Here is a 25,953-nt window from a genome sequence, read left to right as displayed (position 1 = left end):
AGGAATAAAAATACACTTCCGGTGACGTGGCTCCTCTGGAAAAGGGGAAGCCGTGGCAGGAAAGTTAGCTGCAGAATCAGCTGGAGAGTGGAACAGCAGCGCTAGCCTACCTCACTGAGCTGGATGGCAGGGACACACTGGTGGAAGAACTTCAGGAATCACAACAGGGTAAAATATATTAATATCACATTACTTATTAACTTTTTCTTATAAGTTGACTGCGTGATTTTAGCAATCGAAACTAACTGACTTCAACTTAAGGTTTGAAATGCTAACGTTAGGCTTGGCTAGTTAAGCGTGCTCGCTGAGTTTGTTTATAGACAGCCATTTGGGCGTCACGACCAGAACTTTCCAAGTAGCAGAGGGAATTAAATAGCAACTGGTTGCCAAATAAACAGTAACCTTTTATTAAGTAAAAACAAAAGTCACCTAGTTAGTTAAATAAATCCATGCGATGCATATCTAACGTAACAGATACAGCTGTTGCTACAGTGAGTGAGATGTGTTACATTGTAATTAACGTTAGCTGGCCCACAACTTGTTACGATTAGTCAAAATGTTAATGTGTGGGCCTTTCCGGAACGTGTGCAACACTCGCTTGTGCTATGTCGTCTCAACTTTTACTGCGCGAGCTGTCTGGCATCACACAACAGCATCCCATATCTATCGTTGACGTAAACAGCATTTTACTCGTTCCTGCAAGCCATGTTTGCGAATTCTTCACATGGCCTCACACTTTTTAGTGTTGTCTTTCACCCTTATATTTGTGATTTTCGTCGACCGTGAACAGCGCTCTGATGAACACATTCAAAATGCGACGCAGGCGCGCTGACGTGTAGATGGGGTACCGCAGGCCAAGGGGCTCGCGGGCATTATCACACACAACCATGTAAAGTTAATATAATAATACTTTTCTGAATTAAACGTCAACCATAGGTATGTGGTTTAGTTCAAGTCATGATGCTGTGTAATAGGTCCTCTTAGACACGTTTTCTTAGACATTAGCAGACCTAAGCAGTTGCTCATGGAGCACTTTTTCCATCTGTTTTGGTGGAATGACTACCCTACCAAGGGATTTATTTTGTCCTGTCTATTTTTAGTCATCACTGGTCACACACAATATCGCAACCTCAGCCAAAAATGTCTATACAAACTGTTTGGCAGTGAATGTGCATTCAATTTATTTGAGAAAGCATCTATGTTGAGTTAAGAATGCATGTAGGCCTCTACGTTATATGATGACTTCTCCATCTTGCAACATTGTCCTTGTTGGTTGCAGGTGCTCTCTGGAACGAGGGACGGATGAAATCAGGAGGTGGTAGGCCCAGCTGGGCGTTGGCTGCACTGTTCACTGGTGCTGCCCTGCTGGTCATCTCCTCCAGAGGGGCGTCCAGTGGGAAGATGATGTCCCAGGCAGCCATGGCTCATGCCACAGCCACAGCTGCTGGATCAGGCCCAGGGCTTCCAGATGAGTTCCTAGGCTTCCAGGCCTTAGCTGACTTCTTTGCAAGTGAACGTGCTGATGTCTGGCTCTGCTCTTTGGTTGGGTCTGTTGCTGTAGGCCTCACTGGAATTTTCCCCCTTCTTGTTATTCCTATTGAGGCAGGAGCGGCCCTCGAGACAGCGGGTAAGTTGTGACTGACTTACCATTAAGCAGAAGAGGCAAATGCCTCACATCATCAAGGGGCCCTTGTGAACTGGGCATAATTTTTAATCATAAAATACAGTTCTGCACTGTTTTTTTCTGAAGAGCCATTTAAATGTGGAGCAATGGCACCTCTATTTTTCTCTGAGGAAACTGCTGCTTACGAGCTGAACAATGTGCTTCTGAACTCTGCCTGACCATACCCTTTTAAACACACCCTTCAAGTAGAATATATAGAGGCCACAGTCACTACCTCCAAAGCTGCGTTGCTGATTTTTGTTGTTGCCTTGAGTATTTGACCATGTGAGATACCAGTACTATTTATGTGCATAAAGTGTTAAACTGTAACATTTTGGTCAAATGTCAATGATTCCTTTGCACCATTGGGATTATGCTTTTAGCTCACACAAATCCTGCAGTTTGTTTAAAAAAAAAAATGACCAGAGAAAGTAATTCTAAAGGTATCACTGACATAAGCCTTGTTTGATAATGGATAAATGTGTCAATGTGAATGGTACTGAATTGGGTGTGTCCTCATTTCCATGCTGTATTCTTCACTCTCAAAGAAGAGAAACCAGGCCACTATGTATTGCATTTCAACACCTCTCAGAAAACACAATTAACACTGAAGGCCACTGGCTTTGCTTGTCCTGGTCCTTTGTACTTATTAGTATTGGTAAGGAGAAAGTCTGATCACTAATGCCATATTGTAATACAATAGCAATGGCAGTTGCATCCTCTGAAGCTGTTCATTCAGACATTTAAAAAAAATCGAGCCCATAAATTGAGAAATGACCCAGTAGGCCTATTTATTTAATTGTCATAGTCATACTTCATGCAAAGACAAAAATGTTTAAATAGACAAACATGTAATGGCTCTTAATTGTAAAGCTAGAAATAGAAACACTTATTTTGCAGATTTATTTAAATGAAGCCTGTAAATGTTTTAGCTCAAACAGGGAAGAACCAGCATTTTTGTATATCATGGATGATACAGCCTACCTCAACTACACTTTTCATAATTGCCATCTCTTTCTCTCTTGTTACTCTCCGTGTGTTTCCAGCTGGCTGTCGGAAGCTAAAGCAGCTTCTGAGCTTTGCCATTGGTGGTCTCTTGGGTGACGTGTTCCTCCACTTGCTCCCGGAGGCTTGGGCACATTCCCACTCCTGCAGCCCAGGTGGGTCAACTTTCTCTCTCAGGCACCCTCCTGTTCTTTCTATACCCTTTATCCCTCCTGGAGACATCCCTATTCAAATTACCTGTGCTTATTTCCCCCCACCAGTATACCTCTTCTGGCCCTTCACACAGACCAGTGGAATGCCTGTGTCCTAAGGCTTGCATATCACTTATCTGACATGTCAGCAATATTGTAAAGATGGTCTGTTTGCGAAAACAATTGATTGACACTTTTCAAACTGACAGAGGGAATGACCGCTAACATTCCCAGTATACTACATTTATTTTTTCTAATAAGTTAACATTGGAAGTGCAGATATTCTCTTCAGTATTAACGATTTGTCAAATATAGCATTTTACAATGACTCTTCAAAGCAGTTTTAGTGCAAACATATACACTGAACAAAAATATAAAGGCAACACTTTCAAAGATTATACTGAGTTACAGTTCATATATGGAAATCAGTCCACTGAAATAATTATTAGGCCCTAATTAAAGGTTAAATAAAATAAACAAATATGGATTTCACATGCCTGGGAATACAGATATGCAGTTATTGGTCACAGCTAACTTAAAAAAAAGTTGCAGGAATGAGTCAGAAAACCAGTTAGTATCTGGTGTGCCCACCATTTGCCTCATACAGATTGACACATCTCCTTCACATCAGGCTGTTGCTTGTGGCCTATGGAATGTTGTCACACTGCTCTTCAATGTCTGTGCGAAGTTACTGGATATTGGCTGGCCATGGAAGAACAGGGACGTTTTCAGCTTCCAGGAATCGTTTACAGATCATTGCAGCATGGGGCCGTGCATTATCATGCCGAAACGTGAGGTGATGACAGCTGATGAAGGGCACGATAATGGGCCTCAGGATCTCTTCACAGCATCTCTGTGCATTTAAATGGCCATTGATTAAAATGCAGTTGTTTTAGTCTGTAGTTTATCCCTGCCCATACCAAAACCCAATGCTACCATGGGGCACTGAAGGTGAGCATTTGCCCATTGAAGTTGGTTATGACGCCGAACTGCACTCGGGTCAAGACCTTTGTGAGGACGACGAGCATGCAGATGAGCTTCCCTGAGACGGTTTCTGTAGAAATTCTACAGTTGTGCAAAACCACAATTTAGTCTGTTGCCTGGTCTCAGACGATCCCGCAGGTGAAGAGGCCGGGTGTGAGGGTCCAGGGCTGGCGTGGTTACACGGGATCTGCAGTTGTGAGATTGGTTGGACATACTGCCTAATTCTCGAAAACGTTGTTGCGGGTGGCTTATGGTAGAGATTAGCATTCAAATCTCTGGCAACAATTCTGCTGGACTTTCCTGCAGTCAGCATGCCAATTGCGTGCTCCCTCAACTAGAGACATCTGTGGCATGGTTATGACAAAACTGCAGATTTTTAGTGGCCTTTTATTGTCCCCAGCTCAAGGTGCACCAGTGTAAGGATCATGCTGTTTTAATCAGCTTTTTGAGATGCTACACCTATCAGATGGATGGATTATTTTGGCAAAGGGGAAATGCTCACTAACAGGGATGTAAACTAATTTGTGCACAACATTAGAGAAATACCATTTTTGTGCATATGGAACATTTCTGGGGTCTTTTATTTCAGCTCATAAAACATGTGACCAACACTACGTGTTGTGTTATATTTTTGTTCAGTGTCTTTTTTGTTTTTAATTTAGGATTACAAGGGATGCGTTCAGAAGGACGCAACATTTTGGAACATTCACATGCTTTGCTGACTTCTATGAAGTCCTCAGTGGTGATGAGCAACCCTAAGCCATGCCTGCATTCCACTGATCCATGTGAAAGGGGGTCTCCATACAATCCTAGAGAAAGTTTTCCAATTTGTTTGTCATCCTTGTTAAAATGGAGCCTATCTCACACTGTCTCTTCCATCCTCCCTGTGTTCAGACGAGAGCCAGCTCCACTACAGGACCCAGGGCCTGTGGGTTATCATGGGCATGCTGTCTTTCCTTCTCCTGGAGAAGATGTTCCCAGACGAGAACAGTCAGGAGGACTCCATTGGTAACAGCCAGCATGTCCCTGTGAGTAGTTAAATGCTGTTTTATTGTCCATGTCTACATGAGAAGTGCAACAGAGTCGAGTCAATGCACCGGATACAACTCTTTAATAGCCCCAAATTATTTAAAGAAATAGTGAGCAGGTCTTTCCAAAGAAGGTTAAGGTCATGCATCTAATTACACACCTCATCTCATATGCTGGAACCCTCACATATTGATTTAGTTGTGTCCAGTGCACCAGTGCTCTTTAATCCCTTCACTGGAACCACAGTGACACTGCTCTTCCACGCGGTGGGGTGGCTAGTGGATCAGTTGGCTCTATCTAGGGCTTTCTGTTTGATCTAAGCCGGTCTTCAGTGGATAACTCTGACTTAAACAAGGCACATTAGATCATCTTGATTGATAGTGTTGTAGCTGAAGAAACCACAATCAGTTTTTATTCCACTCTTCAGTGATTAATCATTAGCATTTTGACTTCAACAATCAACTTCTGAATTTAAGCCGCTTTAAGGTAGTGATTAAACAGTGCTGTGATGACACATTATGTCCTGAATGGGAATCTCCCAGAATTGTCTTATTTATAACTTTATAAGTGGAGTTGGAGTCCAAATGGAAAATAAGAAATCTGAGTCAAACTAATCCAATTTTCTACAGATTTGAATGAATATTATAAAATATGCATTTAAAAAATATATGCCCATTTTCCCACCAGAGGTTTGTTTCTATCAAATGGGTGTGTTGTGGATAAAAAGGCTGTGATGCAGTGTACATAGAAACCACTTGGTGCTAAAGTTAGTCATGTACCGACTAAAAAACATAAGGTCAATGTGTTTCCATTGCATTTTCTATCGATTTGGTTTTTGACACAAACTCTTGCGATAAATGGCAAACGTGCCCAATCAAGTTTTGGCATATTCTCTATAGAAAACAGCTTGCTGATAAAGTGGACAGGTTAGGTTATAGGATTGGATGGATAAGAATTTTTATTTCTTAATTGCCAGCTAAGCACAAATCATGTCACTAGCATACATAATAAGATCCTCAATATTTATTGGAAAGGAGCATCAAGCTCATGACTGTGCTCCACCCTGTGAAGTTCATCATAACTTCTTTCATCTGAAGCCTAATAAACTGGGCAAGCTTTTTCAAGTTAGGACCACACATCATAGCATCGACTTGACTTCAAATTTACCTCGACATGATGGTAATACTATCAAATTGCGCAATGAATAGTTTCCACCAATTTGTCGCATAATTAATTTCAGACACAAAGATCCCACCATGTCGAACAAGCAAATTGTCTGTTGACAATTATGAAATTGTATCGACACTTTTTCCATCCCAGCTGTCGTGATTTTTTTTTTTCACTCTAACTTTAATCTGGATTGAAACATGGTTACTGATCGATCCCCTACCTCCACAAGCAGGGACCCATTGTGCCATAGCCCTGAGTCGATCTGCTAGACACGCTTGGGATCAAAGCTGTATTCTATCTCCCCTCCATTTCTCTAATACCAGTGAGACCCTTTTTCATATGGGATTTGGAGTGGGTATTAGTGCAGAGTATTAGCTTCGGGATTCTTTTGATGTTTTGTGGTATGGAGTGATTTTTGGTGGTGCATTGAGTGAGTTGAGATGTTCTCTGCTCTGTAGAAATGGGAGAGCTTCTTGTGGCATATGTAAAACAGAGGTACACAACTGCAGGATTTTGAAGGCCTTAATGTCTGTAGGGTAACTTTTTATCCATCTTATTTCACTGATATAGTCACCTTTTCATCAGCAAGTTAGAGCTAAGGGTGAAAACCAGCACTTTAAATCATACTGCATTTGTGATCCCATATGCTAAAATGTTCTGTTATTCAAAAGATAATCCTTAATTTAATTGCAGGTATTTGTTTCTTACCCTTGTGCCCCATACATCTCGCAAAAGTTGTGTACCACTTTCCTCTTCCTTCTCTTTTGCTCAGGAGGAGGAAGATTGGCATCCATGTCTGGTCTCATTCATTGTAGCTATTTATAGAGATGGGGAGGAAGCAGCTGCTACATCTACTTCAGAGAGGCCAGAGGAGTGTGTTCAGGGGTGGATAGTGAGATTTGGGGTAGATCAGTGCTCATTCCACAAATGGAGTCTTATCAAGCATGTTTCGATGTTGGTATCAAGATGCCGTTACTATTCAATTCAGAGACATAGGTCATGAATCACGATCTCACTTGGTGTCAAACTCCCACTCTAATGAATTACCCAGCCCACTCACACATTAGGGGACAGATTGCTATTTGAGAAGATATGTAACATTTCCCAGCCACATTTAGAATACAGCAGGCTATTTGCCTCATTTAATTTGACTATTAAATGCCGCTGTCCTGTAAATGGCTCTAAACGAAGGGACCAGGAAGTCAGCCCTGCTCTGGAAAGGAGAATGGCCTGGGGTAGAATGAATTAGTTTTTTGTTAAAAGCACGCAAATTCAGTGGAAGATGTGATGACTGCGACAGGAATTTTAGGCTGTAATGTGCAGTCCGTGGTTGGAGGAGAGAAGCTATGGTTGACATAGAAGAAACACAGTACTGTAGGTTGACTCAATTGAATGTATAGGTGTAGTGTAATATGTAAACCTTTGCATGCTTTAGAATTTCCTGTTTGGGCTAATACCGTTTTTTTTTTTTTTGTCACCCCTTCTCCGCAGACCTCTCATAGCTCAGACTCCAGTAGTGAGGCGTTGTCCCACATCAATGGGCACCATTCTGATACGTGGAGCTCGCCCTGCAAGACAAAAAGCAGCTTGCAGCAAGTGCCAAAGAAAATAAAGGTACGTTGGATCAAATGGGTAAAGTTTGCCTGACGGGATATTGTTAATTTTAACAAGCCATATGTAAATGACAAAAGGGAGAACAATCTGGAAATGTCCATTTGCTTAAGAGCCACTAAAATGAAATCCCCAGAGCCACCAAACTGAAATCCTTTGTACTAAGTAACCCCTTTTGCTTTGTGTATATAACTTCAGTGTGAGTCAGCTGTGGGATCCTGTATAGACTTGGTTCTGTGTCTCTATCTGGCAGACAAGCGGGTACCTGAACCTGCTGGCTAACTGCATTGACAACTTCACCCATGGCCTGGCTGTGGCAGGGAGCTTCCTGGTCAGCAGGAAGGTGAGTTAGTCTGCAGCACAAATATCTGCAATGAAGTCTGTCCAGGTGCTATATACTAAATAGTCCCCATGTGTGGGTTTTTAATAAATGCTAATTAAACCTAATAGCAGTTACTAATTTCAATGCAAGCATTTCAACAAAATGCACCGTGGTCATGAACAATGCATACAATACTTCAACTTAGAGCAGACTTATTACAGACTACAGTATGTTATGAAAGGTGGTTGTTTTGGCATTTGAGGCTCATGCCCATGATTGGCAGAGGACCCAGCCCCCTTGGCAGACTTGTAGATAGCTGTATCAGCGCTCACTTAGCCATAACATTCACCATTCTCAGCTCAGTCCACTATGAGCATGATACTGCACCCCTGCTTAAGAGACTAGTTTCAACAACACAATTCTATGATTTTGATACAAAGTACGGTATTGTCATTATTACAGAACATTGAGTCAGGACATTGAATTCTACCTCGCTATTTTCTGAAGTATGATAATGATTACATTACCCACGGTTGTGGGTGAGAAAGTCCAGCTGGAGAGGCATAAGGCTAACAGCATGAGCCAAAGGGAGAGTTTGCCAGAGAGGAAGTAAACTAGCTAGATGTCTCTACATCGCTCACACACATGGGCATCCCACTTATTTTGGTTTCCATCTGCACTCATATTTCTATATGCAGGCATGATGGTGTTTATCAAAGTAGAAGCCCAGTTGGATGCATGAAACAAACACATGTATACACACTGTAATGTAGTACAAGAGTCGTTATCAGAGTTTGAGTAGTATAGGATCGGAAACATGTCTTGTACGTATATATTTTGCAGAGCCTGATCAGATACATGTTATGTGTATTTCCTGACAGGTTGGGTGTCTCACCACCTTTGCCATCCTGCTCCATGAAATTCCCCATGAAGTAAGTTCAAACTTGCTATTTTTAGGGGATGTGACTGATTTTTTTTGTAACATACTTCATGCGATGAAAGCTAATTATGACTGTCTTTTGAGTCATGAATTGATTCAGTTCTAGTTGATATCCCCATCTTTTTTTTAAATTACATAAATGGGCTCTGTGACGCATTGCTTACATGATGTTTGCTCATCTCTAGGTGGGTGACTTTGCCATCCTGCTGCGTGCAGGGTTTGACCGCTGGAGTGCCGCCCGCATGCAGCTATCCACAGCCCTGGGAGGGGTGCTGGGGGCCTGTTTCGCCCTGTGTGCCCAGTCTCCCAGAGGGACAGGTGAGCCACCTAGCATCCTCCATATACAAAACAGCAACAGAGCACTGAAACTACAGCTCCACACCAGGTGCTTGACTTGGACTGAAATAAGGAACAGTATTTATTTTGGGTGCCGGTACTGTTTATATTTAGGTGCAAGAGATCCACAATACTTTTGACTGAATATTCTATAAGCGGTGCAGGAGCTAAAGCAGTAGACTATTAAGTGCTGGTATTCTGCTCCGGTGAGCTCCTGCCCATGTCGAACTGTCCACACCCTTGGTATAGGCTAACAAGGAACCATAGTCTTCAGTGCTTTGGCAGCCAAGCAGCATGGAAAGCTTTGTTTAACTATTAAGCCAAACCTTTCATTCCACTTTATCCTGTGTAGAAAATGCAACAGCATGGATCTTACCATTCTCCTCGGGAGGCTTCCTGTACATAGCCCTGGTCAACGTGGTGCCTGACCTACTGGAGGAGACCAGCCTCGGGTATGTACACTGGTCAGTCTGGACAGCCACTGACCACAATGCAAATACCCACTAAGAGACTAAATATGCAGCGGGGGAAAAAGTGTTAAAACCTGTTATGGCTGCAATCCCGATACCGGGATCGATATGTTAACTACCAGTGAAAATGGAGAGCGCCAAAATTCAAACCACAAATCTCATAATTACAATTACTAAAACATACATGTGTCTAACATTTTAAATCTATTTCTTGTTCATCCCACCAAAGTGTCTGATGTCAAATAGGTTTTTCAGTGAAAGCACTACAAACGATTATGTTAGGTCTCCACCAAACCACAATAAGCACAGCTATTTTCCAGCAAAATATAGCATTCACAAAAACCAGAAATAAAGATAATTCAAGGTTAGTGATTAATTTTATCTTCATCAGATGGCACTCATAGGACTTCATGTTACACAATACATGCATGTTTTGTTTGATAAAGTTAATATGTAAAACAAATGAGTTTACATTGGCATGTTAGATTCACTAGTTCCAAAAACATCAAGTGATTTTGCATAGCCACATCATTCAACAGAAATACTCATTATAAATGTCGATGATGATATAGTTATACACATGGAATTATAGATATACCTCTCCTTAATGCAACCGCTGTGTCAGATTTTTTTAAAACTTTACGGAAAAAGAAATGCATGCAATAATCTGAGACGGCGCTCAATTTAAAAACACCACAGCCGCAAAGATGGCGTCAAAATAAAAAAGAAATTACATGATAAATATTCCCTTACCTTTTATCTACATCAGAAGGCACTCCAGGAATCCCAGGTCCACCATAAACTTTTTTTGTTCGAAAATGTCTGTTATTTATGTCCAAATACCTTCTTTTGTTAGAGCGTTTGGTATACATATCCAAACGCTAATTCTGGTCAGCGTTATATCGGACAGACTACAAAAAGTGATATTACCGGTCGAAGAAACATTTCAAACTAAGTACAGAATCAATCATTAGGATGTTTTTAACATATAGCTTCAATAAAGCTCCAACCGGAGTATTCTTTCTTGTCTTCATGAGCAATGGAAAGCAAGTGACTACCATGAGGAAAAAGTTGGATCACAAAATGGCTGCTTGATGGACAGCTGATATATTCTGTTCTCATTCACTCCCACAACAACATAGAAGCCTCATTATAATTTCTATTGATGGTTGACATCTAGTGGAACCCCTAGGCAGTGCAACATAATTCATATCTCAATGGGATTTCATTGGGGACTCTGAATACATATAAGCTCAGATTTCTGACTTCCTGTTTTGATTTCAACTCAGGATTTTGCCTGCCAATATGAGTTGTGTTATACTCGCAGACATCATTCAAACAGTTTTAGAAACTTCAGTGTTTTCTTTCCGATACTAATGCAAATATTAGCAACTATGACTGAGGAGCAGGCTGTTTGATATTGGAACTTTTTCATCCAAGCTCCTCAATACTGCCCCTGCAGCCATAAAAAGTTAAGCTAATATGAACATGAATGGGCAGGCACTGAAGCAAAAACATGTATCTTGTTTTTTTCCAGACACTCCCTGTTGCAGATCCTGCTCCTGTGCTGTGGCATTGCCGTCATGGCCGTCTTGTCTGCCGTAGTGGATTGAGCTCAAAAGACAAGCCTGCATTACCAAAATATAATTGAAAACATCACCGCAACATTCACTGGTCTGGGACGCAATCCCCATTTCTATAAAGTTAAGTCCTCAGATTGCATTCAGTCGCCCTTTTTATTATATTGAACTTTTTTTTTATACTCCACCTAGTGCCAAAAGATCCTATCAACATGGATGCGATCTGACAATCAGAACGGCACCTTGAATCATGATACCTGCTTTTTCTATCAGGACTCGAGACCAACTGTGTTCACCTTGTCTGCTGATCTCCGACTACGGTCTGTGTGGACACTAATGTGCCAAACCCAGACAGAGACAGACATTTTGAAATCGTAAGAGAGTTAAAGAAAGCTTATTGAAGCTTTCATGGAAGTGACTGGACTATCTGAGAGCATCAGACTATAATGGGCAGACACTCAGTCTCAGTCTTTATTGCACACATGCACATACTCAAACAGGTCATATCAGACACATATGAGAAGCTCATGCATACTGTACAAACTTAGTCTCACATGGCTTTACCATACTAAAATGCGTACACATTTCCTTACATTCTTCAAATTGTATGCTCATGTGCTGCTTTCTATTTGTCTCTTTCAGGCTAATTTATATTTATTGTGTCTTATTGGTTTCTGTATCTGCTTGTACTGCCTAGTATTTATTGAATTATTTCAGAAAGTAACATGGTGCAATGTTTTTGTCAAATTCTGTTGTGACATCCATCACGCACCATTGCGTTTTCTGTAGGGTTAATCTGTTACATTGATGTATATTCAAGCAAAAAGAGCATGTATTTTTCAATTGCATACAATGCTAATTTGTTAAGAGACAGTCAGACAGATATATTTGAAACTCCTTAATTATGAGAGCTTAATTTCAGGAAAATATGATTTAGAAATGTTATAATAATATTATGCAAAATATTTTTGTGGTCTTGATTTGACTATATAGTGCTTTCAGAAAGTATTCACACCCCTTGACTTTTTCCATGTTTTTTACAAAGTGGGATTGAAAACATGTTTTTTTTTTTTTAGTAAGCAATCTACAATACTCACGTCAAAGTTTTTTAAATAAATAATTTTTAAAAATATTGGAAAATAAATCACTGTCTTGATTAGTTAAGTATCCAACCCCCTGAGTCTGTTAAACACCTTTGGCAGCGATTACAGCTGCTTTTCTGGGTAAGTCTAAGAGCTTTGCACACCTGGATTGTACTATAGTTGCCCATTTTTTTTTTTTTTTTTAAATGTGGTTGTTGATCATTGCTAGACAACCATTTTCTATTCTTGACATAGATTTTCAGTTACTAGGCCACTTGGGAGCATTCAATGACATCTTGGTAAGCAACTTGTGTATATTTGGCCTTGTGTTTAAGGTAATTGTCCTGCTGGAAGGTGAATTTCTCTCCCAGTGTTGGGAAGCTGACGGAACCAAGTTCTTCTAGGATTTTGTCTGTGCTTAGCTCTATTTAGTTTATTTTTAACCTAAACAACGTATTCCTTGCTGATGACAAGCACACAACATGATGCAATCATGTTGAGAATATGAAGTGCTACACTGTTGTGTTGGACCCAAACATAATGCTTTGTATTCAGGACAAAAAGTTCATTTCTTTTCCACATTATTTTCAGTATTACTTTAGTGCCTTGTCTCAAACAGGATGCATGTTTTTTAAATATTTGTCGTCTTTTCAGTCTGTCAGTATTGTGGAGGAACTAAAGTACAATGTTGTTCCATCCTCCATTATTTTAAAATTGCTAATAGCCCCATGGTGAAATCCCTGAGCGGTTTCCTTCCTCTCATGCAACTGAATTGGGAATGGCGCCTGAATCTTTGTCGTGACTGGGTATAATGATACACCATCCAAAGTGTTAACTGCATCATGCTCAAAGGGATGTGTAATGTCTGCCACCCCCCCCCCCCACCCTATTATTGCGCAGAGTCCGTGCAATTTATTTGACTTGTTAAGCACATGTTTACTCCTGAACTTATTTAGGCTTGCCATAAAAGCGTTGAATACTTAATGAGTCAAGACATTTCAGCTTTTCATTTGTAAAGATTTTTTTATTCCACTTTCACATTGTGGGTTATTGTGTGTGTACATCAGTGACTTAACCTCAACTTAATAAATGTTTAATTTAGAATGTAACAAAATGTGGAAAAAGTCAGTGTGAATACTTTCTAATTGCACTGTATTCACTCTTGGTAGTTGCATGCGCACAAGTTACACTAAGTGAAAGCTATGGAGATAATGCATCAATATGTTATGCAATCAAAACAATAAAATTCCACACTAAACAAATGTTTTCTGTAAGCACATGTTCTGCAGCAAAGAGTCCGGGCTTAAAATGTAATTGGAGCCAGAGGGTGGTATTGATTGTTCACTCTTGACAAGAGCCCGTTGCCATAACGACTCCCTTGCACATTACTGTCTGTGGGAGCCTTCCTGTGAGAAGATACTGAAGCTCTGTTTATACCTGGTTCTAACTCGCACCATTTTATCCTGATGTTGTCCACATTCTGATTGTGCCCACACCTTTGGACAGGTGGAGATGATTAAAAGATGCACTGACATCTGGTTGTAATCAGATCTTCCTGACCACCTCCTGAGGTAGTCAGGCACGCATTGGGAGAATCTCAATTGAATACTCCGCACGCTTTCGCCTTGCCTTCGTAAACCCATTGGATGAGAAAGCCAGAGGTCCCTCCCTGACATCCTCCAATGGAAGAGGAGGCGAGTAGAGCGGATGCAATTGAGATTCTCCCATAGTCACCAGAGACCTTGGGTTCGCGCCCAGGCTCTGTCGTAACCGGCCACGACCGGGAGGTCTGCGGGGCGACGCACAATTGGCCTAGCATCGTCCTGGTTGAGGGAGGGCTTGGCCGGTAGGGATATCCTTGTCTCATCGCGCACCAGCGACTCCTGTGGCGGGCCGGGCGCAGTGCGCATTAACCAAGGTGGCCAGGTGCACGGTGTTTCCTCCGACACATTGGTGCGGCTGGCTTCCGGGTTGGATGCGCGCTGTGTTAAGAAGCAGTGCGGCTTGGTTGGGTTGTGTATCGGAGGACGCATGACTTTCAACCTTCCTCTCTCCCGAGCCCGTACGGGAGTTAGTAGCTACTAAAACAATTGGATACCACGAAAAAGGGGTAAAAAAATATATATATATATTCTCTAGTGTCTGGGTATCTTACAAGTGTAGATGGATTTGGACTGTGAAATCATTTATAAATCATCAGTATCAGACCTTTTAAAATCATTGACTTATCGCATGTATTTGTGTCTTAAAATAAACACTATTTTGAAAGAAAGTCAAATAATTTACATACAGGGCGGGACCAAGAAATGTAGTCACAATGTGGACACATTGGACAGCTATGAGAGACATTTTAATTTCATATGTAGAATGTGGACTTGACCAGGACAAAATACACATGTTAGTGCCAGGTATAAATGAGACATGAATGACAACCTATACCGCAAAGTGAGAAAATCCATAAACTTAACACAGTGCTGACCTCGAGCATAAATCGCCTCTGACTGTCTATCGGAACATTGCACAACATATCTAACAGGAGATGGATAGGTCTTGATCCCATTAGGTCCTAGGAAAGACAAGTCCAGTTCAAGATCAGCGGACCTCCAAACTCAAATCTGGCACACTTTGAAAAATTATACACAAGCCTTGTCCGATGTAAATGTTTGATACCTTGTTGTATTTAAAGGGATCATGTATTGAACATGGTATACGCAGAGAAAACAAATGCATGTAAGTCTTTCAAAGACATCTATTGTTGCACTATTGAACAATGTGCTGATTTTCATTGCTATCTTTACCTCCCTTTACCTCAGATGAACAATTGAGACCCATATGCACAATTTTGAATAGGAATATGTCCCCAAAACTTAATTGGTAACACTTTACACTGTTGCTCTTATACTCGTGTAATGACAATGCAATTACTCTATTAACAATGTAATTATTCAAGAAATAACATTTAATATGTACACCTTATTGCTTTGTATTGTAAATTAAAACCTATTCCTAAGTACTGGTTGAATGTCTCTCCAAAGTTGTGTAAAACTTTTCTTTGATATACGTTAGCAGTGTTTTTGGATCAGCCGAGCCTGAGTGAAGGAGGAATATCGTTTTATTCGTTTTAAATATTGATTTTATCATATAGCCCAAGGGTCTCCAACCTTGTTCCTGGAGAGCTACCCTGCTGTTGGTTTTTACTCCAATCCCAGTTGCAACTAACCTGGTTCAGTTTATCAAGCAGCTAATTATTAAATCAGGTGTGCTGGATTAGGGTTGGGATGGAAACCTACAGGGCAGTAGCTCTCCAGGAACAGGGTTGGAGAGCACTAATGTAGGCCTTGGGAATCCCTTGGTCAGTGTGTCTCCATGTTGTTTTATACATTGAAACGTTCACTATATTGAAAGGCTGTGGGTTCAATTCAATCAAACCTACATTGTGGAAGTTTGTAAACAAAGACACCAATCATTGCTGTGGTAGGTCCAATTGAATTTCAGCCCGCACCTGTCTCAGTGCGTTTGTCAACTGTGCACAGAAAAGGCTTGTAATGAAATATGTTGGGTTACAAATAGGTTTGGATCCAGCATGTGGTCCATGTGCATGTTTCTTCATGATACATAAAACATGGCCCAATATATATACTTAATATGATAGTAAAACAACTGTCAGGTCCTTACAGTTGTAGCAGATCACAATGTCCCAAATAATAACAATAATACTACTAATAATACATATGATAGAATTAGTATATTAACACAATGTATTCGTATTTGATCAATCATACATGTTTACCCCTAGTATTATTATTATTATTATTGAACAACCTGCAGGAGATATATTGCCAGTGCTTAGTTTCTTCCCATCCTACTGAAACCCGAGAGGAGAGAGAGTGCATTGCATCACTACCCACTCCTCGCAGCACTGGTCGCCATCCATCCCCTCTCCTCTTTCCAGTACCAAAACAGATGGTGGAAAAATCATCACATCTGCCGGGACGCACGACAACAATAGACAGCATCTAGCCCAAGATAACCGGGGCGTCCATCATGTTTGCTGTCCAGAGCTCCATGAGGGTGTGAGCGCCGTCGGGATTTTTGACACGGGGTACCATCACGGCAGCCGAGGATTCTTCTCGCGACTGTCTGGGCTCTCCATCGAGTGGGGAAGATGGCCGCCATGAAAATTTTAACCAGCAGTGGGCTGTTCTTAGCGTTCTGTGCGTTGGGGTTGCTAGCCATGGCAATCTGCACCGACTTTTGGTATGAGACAGATGCGCGAAGACACCGAGAAAGGTGTAAAAACTACGCCAACAAGAGAAACGACCCGGGGTACATCTATATCTCAAATAGCAATCTCCCCCTCCAGATGCCCCCAAAGGGCATTGAAAGGAAAGGTAACAGTCCAAGTGCCGGAGCTCAGCCTCTTATTAGGGAAAAACGTCACTTTCTGGCCGCAGCGTCAGCTATGGAGTCCCACTGCAGTCGCCAGTTCAATTCAACCATCTCTGGGCTCTGGAGAAAGTGTCATCGAGATGGATTTGACCTGGAGACAGAGGATCTCATATATAAAGGTAAGGGTGCTACAGCTAATAGCCTACATCAGGCCCTGGTGTGATGTGGTACTGATGCTGCTCACTGAGTGTAAGCATGATGCTCAGATCCTCAGATCCAAACTCATATTTGGTCATATTGATACCATGGGCATGGGATTAACTGATGCTCCTAACTGCCACTCTAGGGCCGTTGCCATAATGATATTTTACAAGAGGTGCTTTTGTTCATCATTGTAAACTACAGTAGCAAATAAATAATAATTAAATCATCTAGATGGAAATGCCAGTCGTGTACGTGACGCCGAAGACGTGGCACTTGCGTATTTTTTACGCTTTGTGTGTTCACCGCTGTCCATGGTGCTGAATTTATTTGCAGGCTTTGCGCCCAGTCCGTTCGCCTAGCAGCAGCACACAATGGCGGAGGAAGGGTTCTTCCCTTGTAAAAGCGAAACGATTTGTCTCAGGTGCTATTTGGACTGTTCGATTTTGCTGAGTGCATTTGGCATCTGTTACATTAAAATACTAGATAATGTGTTATGGGTGATGCGTCGATTGTCACGGGGGAGACCGAGAGAAGACCAAGGACTGAATTATTGATAAACATCCTGCTTCGTGGGAATTTTGAGCTGTAAGAGAGGAAAGCATAGTGCATGGAACTCGCGCAGAACGGCCTCGTCCGACACACGACAGCAGGGCTTTCTGTGCAATGCCATGAGGCGTTCATGCCTGACCACTCTGAGATTCTGACGAGTGATGAGAGAACACCAGCATTAATGTTAGCATAAACACAGTACCTTCGTTCAAGGAAATTCAGGACACTGAATATTTTTGAGAATTCCCCACAAATTATAGCGTGTTTGTTTACCAGGATGTTTTCCTAATGTATCCAGTCAGATTCAAACTGTCCAGAGTAGGCCTAGAGGACATGTTCATGGGTTAGTTTCACCATATAAAAACGAGAGCTCAGTTCATTTTTCAAAACATTGAACATCTAATAGTTGAGTTGAGTTGATTTATTTTTTACAGGGACAGTGCATTCAATGGGACAGTGCACATTAATCAACGTTTCAGTAAAAGTGCCGGTTTTAGCCAGCCGGCTAATTTTCAACCGTAGTTGGGTTAGCTGACAACGTCACGAAAACTATACTCGCGATTCAATGGGGCAGAAGTCTGTGTTGTTATTCTGGATGGCCAGCTAAGAACAATGACAAGCTGCCATGTGGTGTTTTGACTGATGTCATATCTATGCCAATGTGGCTCAAATTTTCTAGCTAGCCTTTCTGGGACTGGGGGCAGTATTGAGTAGTTTGGATGAATGAGGTCCCCAAAGTAAACTGCCTGTTACTCAGGCCCAGAAGCTAGGGTATGCATATAATGGATAGACAACGCTCTAAAGTTTCCAAAACTGTTAAAATAATGTATGTGAGTATAACATAACTGATATGGCAGGTGAAAACCTGAGGAGAATCCATCCAGGAAGTGCCATTATTTTGAAATGGGTGTTTTTCCATTGAAAGCCGATCCACCATATAAAGGGATATGACTCAGATTGCATTCCCTATGGCTTCCACTAGATGTGAATAGTCTTTAGACATTGTTTCAGGCTTTTATTCTGAAAAATGAAGGAGAATGACCACTTTGAATGAGTGGGCAGTGGAAAGTCCCAGAGCTGTTTGGTGCACCTTTATGTTGACAACGCTATTGTCCGGTGCAAATATTATTGATTATTTAAAAAAATAAAACCTGAGGATTGATTATAAACATTGTTTGACATGTTTCTACAAACTTTACTAGTACTATTTGGATTTTTCGTCTGCCTGTTGTGACCGCCTTTGAGCCAATGGATTACTGAACAAACCGCGGCAACAAAACGGAGGTGTTTGGACATAAAGAGGGACTTTATCGAACAAAACAAACATTTATTGTGTAACATGGAGTCTTTTGAGTGCAACCATTTGAAGATCATCAAAGGTAATTGATCAATTTTATAACTATTTCTGACTTTTGTGACTCTTCTACTTGGCTGGAAAATGTGTATGGATTTGTGTGCTGGGCGCTGTCCTCAGATAATCGCATGGTTTGCTTTCGCTGTAAAGCCTTTTTGAAATCTGACACAGTGGCTGGATTAACAAGAAGTTTAGCTTTATTTTGATGTATTACACTTGTGATTTTATGAAGGATAAATATTTATAATACTGTAATTTGAATTTCGCGCTCTGCAATTTCACCGGATGTTGTCGAGTTGTTCCGCTAGCGGCACGCCTTTCCCAAACAGGCTAGCTAACCAACAATTGTAACGATGTATTTGAGAAAAAACAAGTACGTGCTCATTGTGCAAATGTATTTGTTTTCAATAAACATTGGAGAGGAAATATAGTTTACGTGTTGTCAACAATCTAAGCCAACCCTGTCTGCTTTGCCCCATAGCTGTGCATGCATTTTGTTAAACAACCATCCCATCTATAGTAAAATCATAGTGTAAAAGCAGGTGAGCTGGCTCTCCTTTTTTTGCCTGTTTTGTGGTGGAAAACTGAGCGGGTCGAGCATATCACGTCAACCCTAGAAATGTTTTAACAATGTCATTTCTTTGGGTGTAGCTTGCATTTAATTGCCATTCTCTGTTTCGCACAACAATCTTCCATTCCCCATGTCATACGTGGATGTATGGCTGACTTCAACCCTGTTATGGTCAACCCTGTTACTTTATTTGGCACTTATTAGGCTTTTTTTTTACTTGAGATTTTTATTTTATTAAGTTGAACATGTGGTCTTAATGACAGAATGTTACAATTAGGTGAAAGCAAATAAATATATAATCCTGAAGTTACACATCTCAAAAGGCACCGAATTGGTGGAACGACCCTCATGCTGAGGTAAACGGTAACTGTTGTCAGAATTGTGGGAAAGTGAGCTGATTTCTTTGATAGAATAAGGTCATCTGTAGCATATCATAAATTGACAACAATATCCACTACACCCTCAGGTTGAATTGCATTGAGACACATAGGCCCACTGGACAACATGATATTCTCTCTAGTTGCTCCCTTGTTTATCAGAATGATGAGTTGGTCTGCATCTGCACACACCTCACAACTCAAACCTTAAAGTGTCTCTAAAGTGAAGTTAGTAGGTCTGTATACCACCATCACAGTAATACTGATATAAGTAACCTGGTGGGACCAGGGGGTAGCCACTAGCCAGATATGTTTGTAATTCAATGCTACATCTATGGCATGAAAACAAATGACAGATGAGTTGGCTTAAGCACAAACAGATCTGGCTACCACCAAACTATGAGACCACAACACATTGAAAGTGATTCATTTGGCCAATACTATAGATTCTCCTCAGTAACTGGGACATGGAACCCAATCAGGAAATGTCTATTTTTTCTCTCAGGCTGCTATAGTTCCATATCAGGGCGTGAACTGTTGGCTCCATTTTTGAGCCTGCATACAGTACTTTTGACTTCCTTTACTTCACATAGTTGAATGTTTGCAGCTGAAGTCCAGGTGTTCTAAGAGTGGAGCTTCACAATGTGACTTTTGACAACTCTATCACATTTGGTGCGTCAATACATTTGATTACTTGTTTTTGCTGCCTTTGACCTAAAATGTATCAAATAATATTAGCGAGTAGGTAGTCAGATCTGCTGCTGAGCAAGTGCTAAGTAAATTGATCTCCATTCATAGCTCTTGGTCTTGAGGCTCACACAATGTTAGATTTTGCAGAAGTAGTCATGGGACATAAATGTCTCACCGCTCATCTGGATATATTGTGCTTCCCCACCGAACATGAGAACAATGAATTATGTATTTTTGTACTCTGAACTGAGTGAACTCAATGCTAATCCTTGTCAAACCCTTTTTTGAACATTCACACTAGTTCATGTTTTCCTTTTTGATTCTTCCTCTTGTTTATGCCAGAACCATATAGCCTTTTCCATTCATGGTGACTGACTAGGCTTTATGGCAGGGGTCTTCTTCCAACATAAATCTCCCTTCTCCCTGATCAAACAAGTAACTGATTACAGTACACAGCATCCAGGAATATGTGAAGATATTTGCAATAATTTGAGCATAGGTGGTCTATCTCATCGCAGTGATATGATGAAACAGTAATGCAAGACTCGTCTCTTCCTGTTGTTATAATTGGTCTGGATACCCACCTCGCACGGAGAGATAATTAGAGGCTGATCTACATGAATGATGCCGGATGCTGTTTCTGCTCTGAATCACAGCTAGCTGTCTCTCACTTTGAGAGGCACACTGAGGATATTGCACGATGACATCATTCACAGTGACACAAAGGACTCATAACAATTTTTCTCTTTTAGAACTACTGTAGTGTCTACATTCTTAACTGAGTCACCATATTCAGTGTGGTTGAGTTTATTGTCTACAAAGCAGCCTGTTTTATCAAGGTCTTATCAAGACTGTGTTTCTATCATAATCATCAACTCTTTTCTTCAGGATTGATTCAGCGGTGCATCCCAGTCAAGTATCACTACTCTTCCTCCATCCTTCCGCGAAATTTACCCATCAACATCACCAAGACCATCCGTCAGGATGAGTGGCATGCACTCCGTAAGTCTGAGCCTGAGCCTGACTGTCTGTCTGTCTATCTAATGGATGTCTTACTGGCTGTACAGTATGTCTGGACTCTCCGTGTTCAATCTTTTTCTCTCTCTCTGTCTATCTCTCTAGTTCTCTTTCTCTCTAACTGTTATCTCAGGATCAAATACATTTAAAGTGGCGGCCATTGAGAGCAATTTCATTTTCTTGTTATCGCTGTTCACCCCTCCCTGTCGCCCTCTCTAGTTTTGATATCCTTCAAAAAGATAAGGAAGATTACATGGTTCTATGAAGGAAGTGACAGGGATTTGTAAGGGTGTATGGCTCTATTTGTGTCAGGAATATTCTATGTATCATATGCCGTGAATATGATTGTGCAGACATTGCATTTCTGTGCTGTGCATGTTGTAGATCCCACTGGGCCTCCTGCTCTGATCTCCACTGTTCAATGTCCACTAAAATGACGGAGGTGTGTGTCTGTTGGTGCAGATCTACGCAGGATGACGGCTGGCTTTGTGGGCATGGCCGTGTCCATCATCCTGTTTGGCTGGATTATCGGAGTGCTGGGTTGCTGTCAGCAGCATGACCTCATGCAGTATGTAGCTGGACTACTCTTTCTCATGGGAGGTAAGTGCTGTCTCCTCTCTGTTTGGTGTGTGTGTGTGTGTGTATGTGTGTGTGTGTGTGCGTGCGTGTGTGTATGTGTGTCTGTGTCTGTGTCTGTGTCTGTGTGTGTGTGTGTGTGTGTGTGTGTGTGTGTGTGTGTGTGTGTGTGTGTGTGTGTGTGTGTGTGTGTGTGTGTGTGTGTGTGTGCGCGCATGTGTGTGCGCATGTGTGTCTTTGTTTGATGCATTGTGTAGACTACAGTAGTTGTCTACACAATATATGCACTTGTGTGTGAGAGAGAGATATATGTGTGAACACATATAGGTTTATATAATAAGATGTACAATAAATCATGACATCTCTGTAAATGGAGTGTGAAGATGTTACCATTTATTGCCTGGCTGACCCACTAGGCCTACCAACATAGGAATGACATAATACCTTATATAGTTCATTGAAGTTGCTGTGAATCCCGTACATTTCCATTTGTCTCCTTGTCCTCCCTCAGGAACGTGTTGTATCATCTCCCTGTGTACGTGTGTGGCGGGCATCAACTTTGAGCTGTCGCGTTACCCACGCTACATGTATGGCCTCCCAGAGGATATTAGCCATGGCTACGGCTGGTCCATGTTCTGTGCCTGGGGGGGCTTAGGCCTCACTCTGCTGGCTGGTTTCCTGTGCACCCTGGCCCCATCCCTAAGCACCCCCTCCCGTACAACCGTCCACAAGCCCAGACAGGAGAACGGAACCGTGTGATGGGACTGTGTGACTGGCCCACAAAGCGCACAAATAAGCAACACCCATCCAACTTCGTCCAACGTTTTTGTCCAACCACCATCTCACCTCATCACCTTCCCTGTCCATACCACCTCTGTCAACCATCTGAATCATGAGTGTACCAGAGAAATTGTACATGGGAGAACAGAGCAAAGACATACCAAACTGTACTATTTACTGTACATCTAAGACACAGAGACATGACAAGACTACTAACTCTATGGCAGCCTAGAGGAATTGTCTTAAAATGGTGCTCTCTTTTAACACACACAACACAGAACACAGTCCAAGAGCTTAGAAAGAAACAACAAGCATCTCTAAATGGAACAAACCAACAAACAAGAAAACGTGGCAGAGCATCCTGTCATCATTCCTCTTTTAGTCTGTTGGGCTGTACTGTGTTTGTTATTGTTCGCAACAAAATATTATGCTGGCATAAACTGTCCGTTGTTTTGAATCAGCTGACTGATGTCAAGCATTATCCCTAGGAAGGACTTTACAGTTTAAGCCTAAAACCTGCTTCTTGCAGCAGAGGACCAAGAGCACAACATGGAAATGGCAGGGGTGGAACAGCAAGATAAAATACAGAACTGCACTTTTGAAGAGCAAATCTTTCAGCGCTTCTATGATTCAGTATGTACAAATGCATCTCTATGTAGATTCAGGTCATTGTTTGTATAAAGTAACTCTTGAATAAGATTTTTTCCCTGTTTGTTTCGAGGTAACAATGGCAATTTGGGTCTTCAGTGATGTTGTTTGCTGGAATAAATTGTACGCTTCATGATTAGAAGAATAAGAGTGATTGCAAGGCACATTAAGTACTGTTTGAGAGTAGCAGAGGCAGTTAAAGGTCCAGTGCAGTCAAACATGTGATTTGTCTGTGTTTTATATATATTTCCACACTATGAGGTTGGAATAATACTGATAATGCCATTTTAGCGTAAGAGCTGTTTGATCAGTTTCCCCTCCCCACTCAGACCATTCCCAGACAGTCCTAGCAACATTCTTGCTTAAGAAATTGCTCTTTGCTAAGAAGCTATTTTAATTGAAAACAATCACAGTGAGCCACTTAATTATAACCCAGAAATTATTTGATATTGAGATAAAAACGTCTGCATTGGACCTTTAAGGATCAGTAAATATTGTATGTTGAAGGACGGGGTTCAATGAATAAAAATGTAACCTTCTGGTAACACATTCAAACTTAGAAACAATGACAGACAGTAATTTACAGTTATAAGTGACAATACCTGCCGTCTTGGATTTGGCAGGAATTGAACTGCAGACACCAGTGTTGGACTTGCATTTAATGTATTCTGTCACAAAAACCTTCACATAGCACAACACATTGTTTGTAGCAAGTATCAATGCATTAAGTGATTTGGTTTGTGTGAACTGCTGCAAAATGCAGGTATTTGCACAGTTTATCATTGAATACATGTCTTATTCAACGCAACATTTCTGTTAATATTCTTCTGTCAGTGAAAATGGGTCATGTTGAGATTTACATTGAGAGAGCAGTAGGGCTGGGCAAAGTCATACTTAATATCATGTTTACATCAGTAACACCACAGGTATGTTGTTTTTCCTGTCTACCAATCCTTCTCTCCTCATGTTTGAGGCAGGGGTGTCTGCTCTTGCACATAGCTGTTCTCTGTATTCTTCCTCAGTAGGGGGAAACTAAGAATCTGCTCAGGTCTCTTGGAGACAAGACCAATAATGTGGCAGACAACATGATGTCCTGTTAAAGCATCATCTGCGTCACTTCAGTGTGGATCCCTATTGAGTCGACCACTTTCCTGAATGAATTGAGGGAGCTTACCATTTCTTAATTTCAGTGACACTTTTGCCCCAGGCAACAGGCAGTCTTACTGGCCCTTTGCAGAGTCCCGTTTACAATTCGTAGTGACAAGGAGAGGTCAAAAGGCCCTCATTTGGGTAACATTTGATTAATGTACTCTGTAAGTGCACTCTGTAAGGTGTAATAATTATACAAGCACACGTGTGTATTACATAAAGGTTCTGGGAGGAAACTCAGGCCATGTTGGGAGTTTGTTTGTGGCAGGTCTGGGTTCAGGCAGGCTTCGGAGGCTAGCACTGCACATGAATTAAGATGGAATTACAGGTAAGATGGAATTGATGTATTTTGTGAGTACAGGGTACTCAAGTAACACTGTTTTGTTACCTATATGTAAAAAGGCACTCATTGTGACACTTTTCCAGCAGTGTTATGAGGTGATGAGCTAGAACCTTTCCAGTGAATTACTATTTGACTGTAGATAAAAACATTGCCTCAAAGTGACTACAAAGTGAAACATCCAAACATTGTTACTATATGTAGCACCACCTCAGACTTGTAAAAGAGTTGTGGATATTGGTGGTGTTCTGCTGCCATTCTGAGCTCATCCACAGTCTTCTCCTCCAGTTTATATCAACACACATGTACAGGTTTTGTCCCTTAGATCTCTAAATTGGCCAATGGTATTGAATGCATGGATAATTGCTACAATAAACAATACATGTATTGCAATTGTGTTGTTTGAATAATGATAAAGGTTCTGTTGCTAAACCGGTTGATAGAGAAATATCTGGGTAGCGTACCAAGAATGCTGAAAAAGTAGTAAAATGGGCACATAAAAAAGAATGAGAGAAGGGGTAAGCACAATATACAACTTGTATGCAAAAGTGACAGCAAAATAGTTCTCTTAGTGGGACTTCTCGTGTTTCATGAGGAACTGGAAAGTGTTCAGTGTGAGCAATGTGGGACACTGTGTACAAATGCCACAATTTCAAGTGGCACCTCTTTAAGTAGCACTGCTATGATTTTCTACAAGTCATTTATACTGGTTTAATCCACGAGGATGGAGAAAGATGATTAAAAGACATTATAGTCTTGCATGAGATCATTATGGTTCATTTCTTTTAATGTATTCAAACTTGTCCATTTTTTTATCTAATTTATTTTACTGAAATAAAATGTAATTAACATACTATTCTGAAGTCAACTGTGTCTGTATATTTCATGTATTCTAGATGTCTATGTCATCTTATGTCACAACAGAA

General features: G+C 41.1%; 2 protein-coding genes across 2 annotated transcripts; both read left to right on the top strand.

Annotated features, from left to right (window-relative positions):
* The first annotated feature begins 10 nt into the window (after positions 1-10).
* LOC118360175 (zinc transporter ZIP13-like) lies at positions 11-12,433 on the top strand. The gene is made up of 10 exons (XM_035739408.2): positions 11-168; positions 1,280-1,627; positions 2,710-2,823; positions 4,738-4,871; positions 7,534-7,656; positions 7,907-7,996; positions 8,857-8,907; positions 9,101-9,233; positions 9,604-9,703; positions 11,259-12,433. Exons 2-10 carry the CDS (start codon positions 1,303-1,305, stop codon positions 11,332-11,334), a joined length of 1,146 nt encoding a protein of 381 aa, XP_035595301.1. The 5' UTR covers positions 11-168; positions 1,280-1,302; the 3' UTR covers positions 11,335-12,433.
* A 1,345-nt stretch (positions 12,434-13,778) lies between these two features.
* LOC118360169 (transmembrane protein 178B-like) lies at positions 13,779-25,883 on the top strand. Its single transcript, XM_035739396.2, has 4 exons — positions 13,779-16,951; positions 21,406-21,519; positions 21,997-22,134; positions 22,622-25,883. The coding sequence occupies exons 1-4, from the start codon at positions 16,549-16,551 to the stop codon at positions 22,867-22,869; spliced, it is 903 nt and encodes a 300-aa protein (XP_035595289.2). The 5' UTR covers positions 13,779-16,548; the 3' UTR covers positions 22,870-25,883.
* Positions 25,884-25,953: the final 70 nt, after the last annotated feature.

Source organism: Oncorhynchus keta, chromosome 2 (assembly GCF_023373465.1).
Source record: "Oncorhynchus keta strain PuntledgeMale-10-30-2019 chromosome 2, Oket_V2, whole genome shotgun sequence".
Taxonomy (NCBI): domain Eukaryota; kingdom Metazoa; phylum Chordata; class Actinopteri; order Salmoniformes; family Salmonidae; genus Oncorhynchus; species Oncorhynchus keta.
The sequence above is the reverse complement of the archived record's forward strand: the minus strand, read 5'-3'. Positions and strand labels throughout refer to the sequence as shown.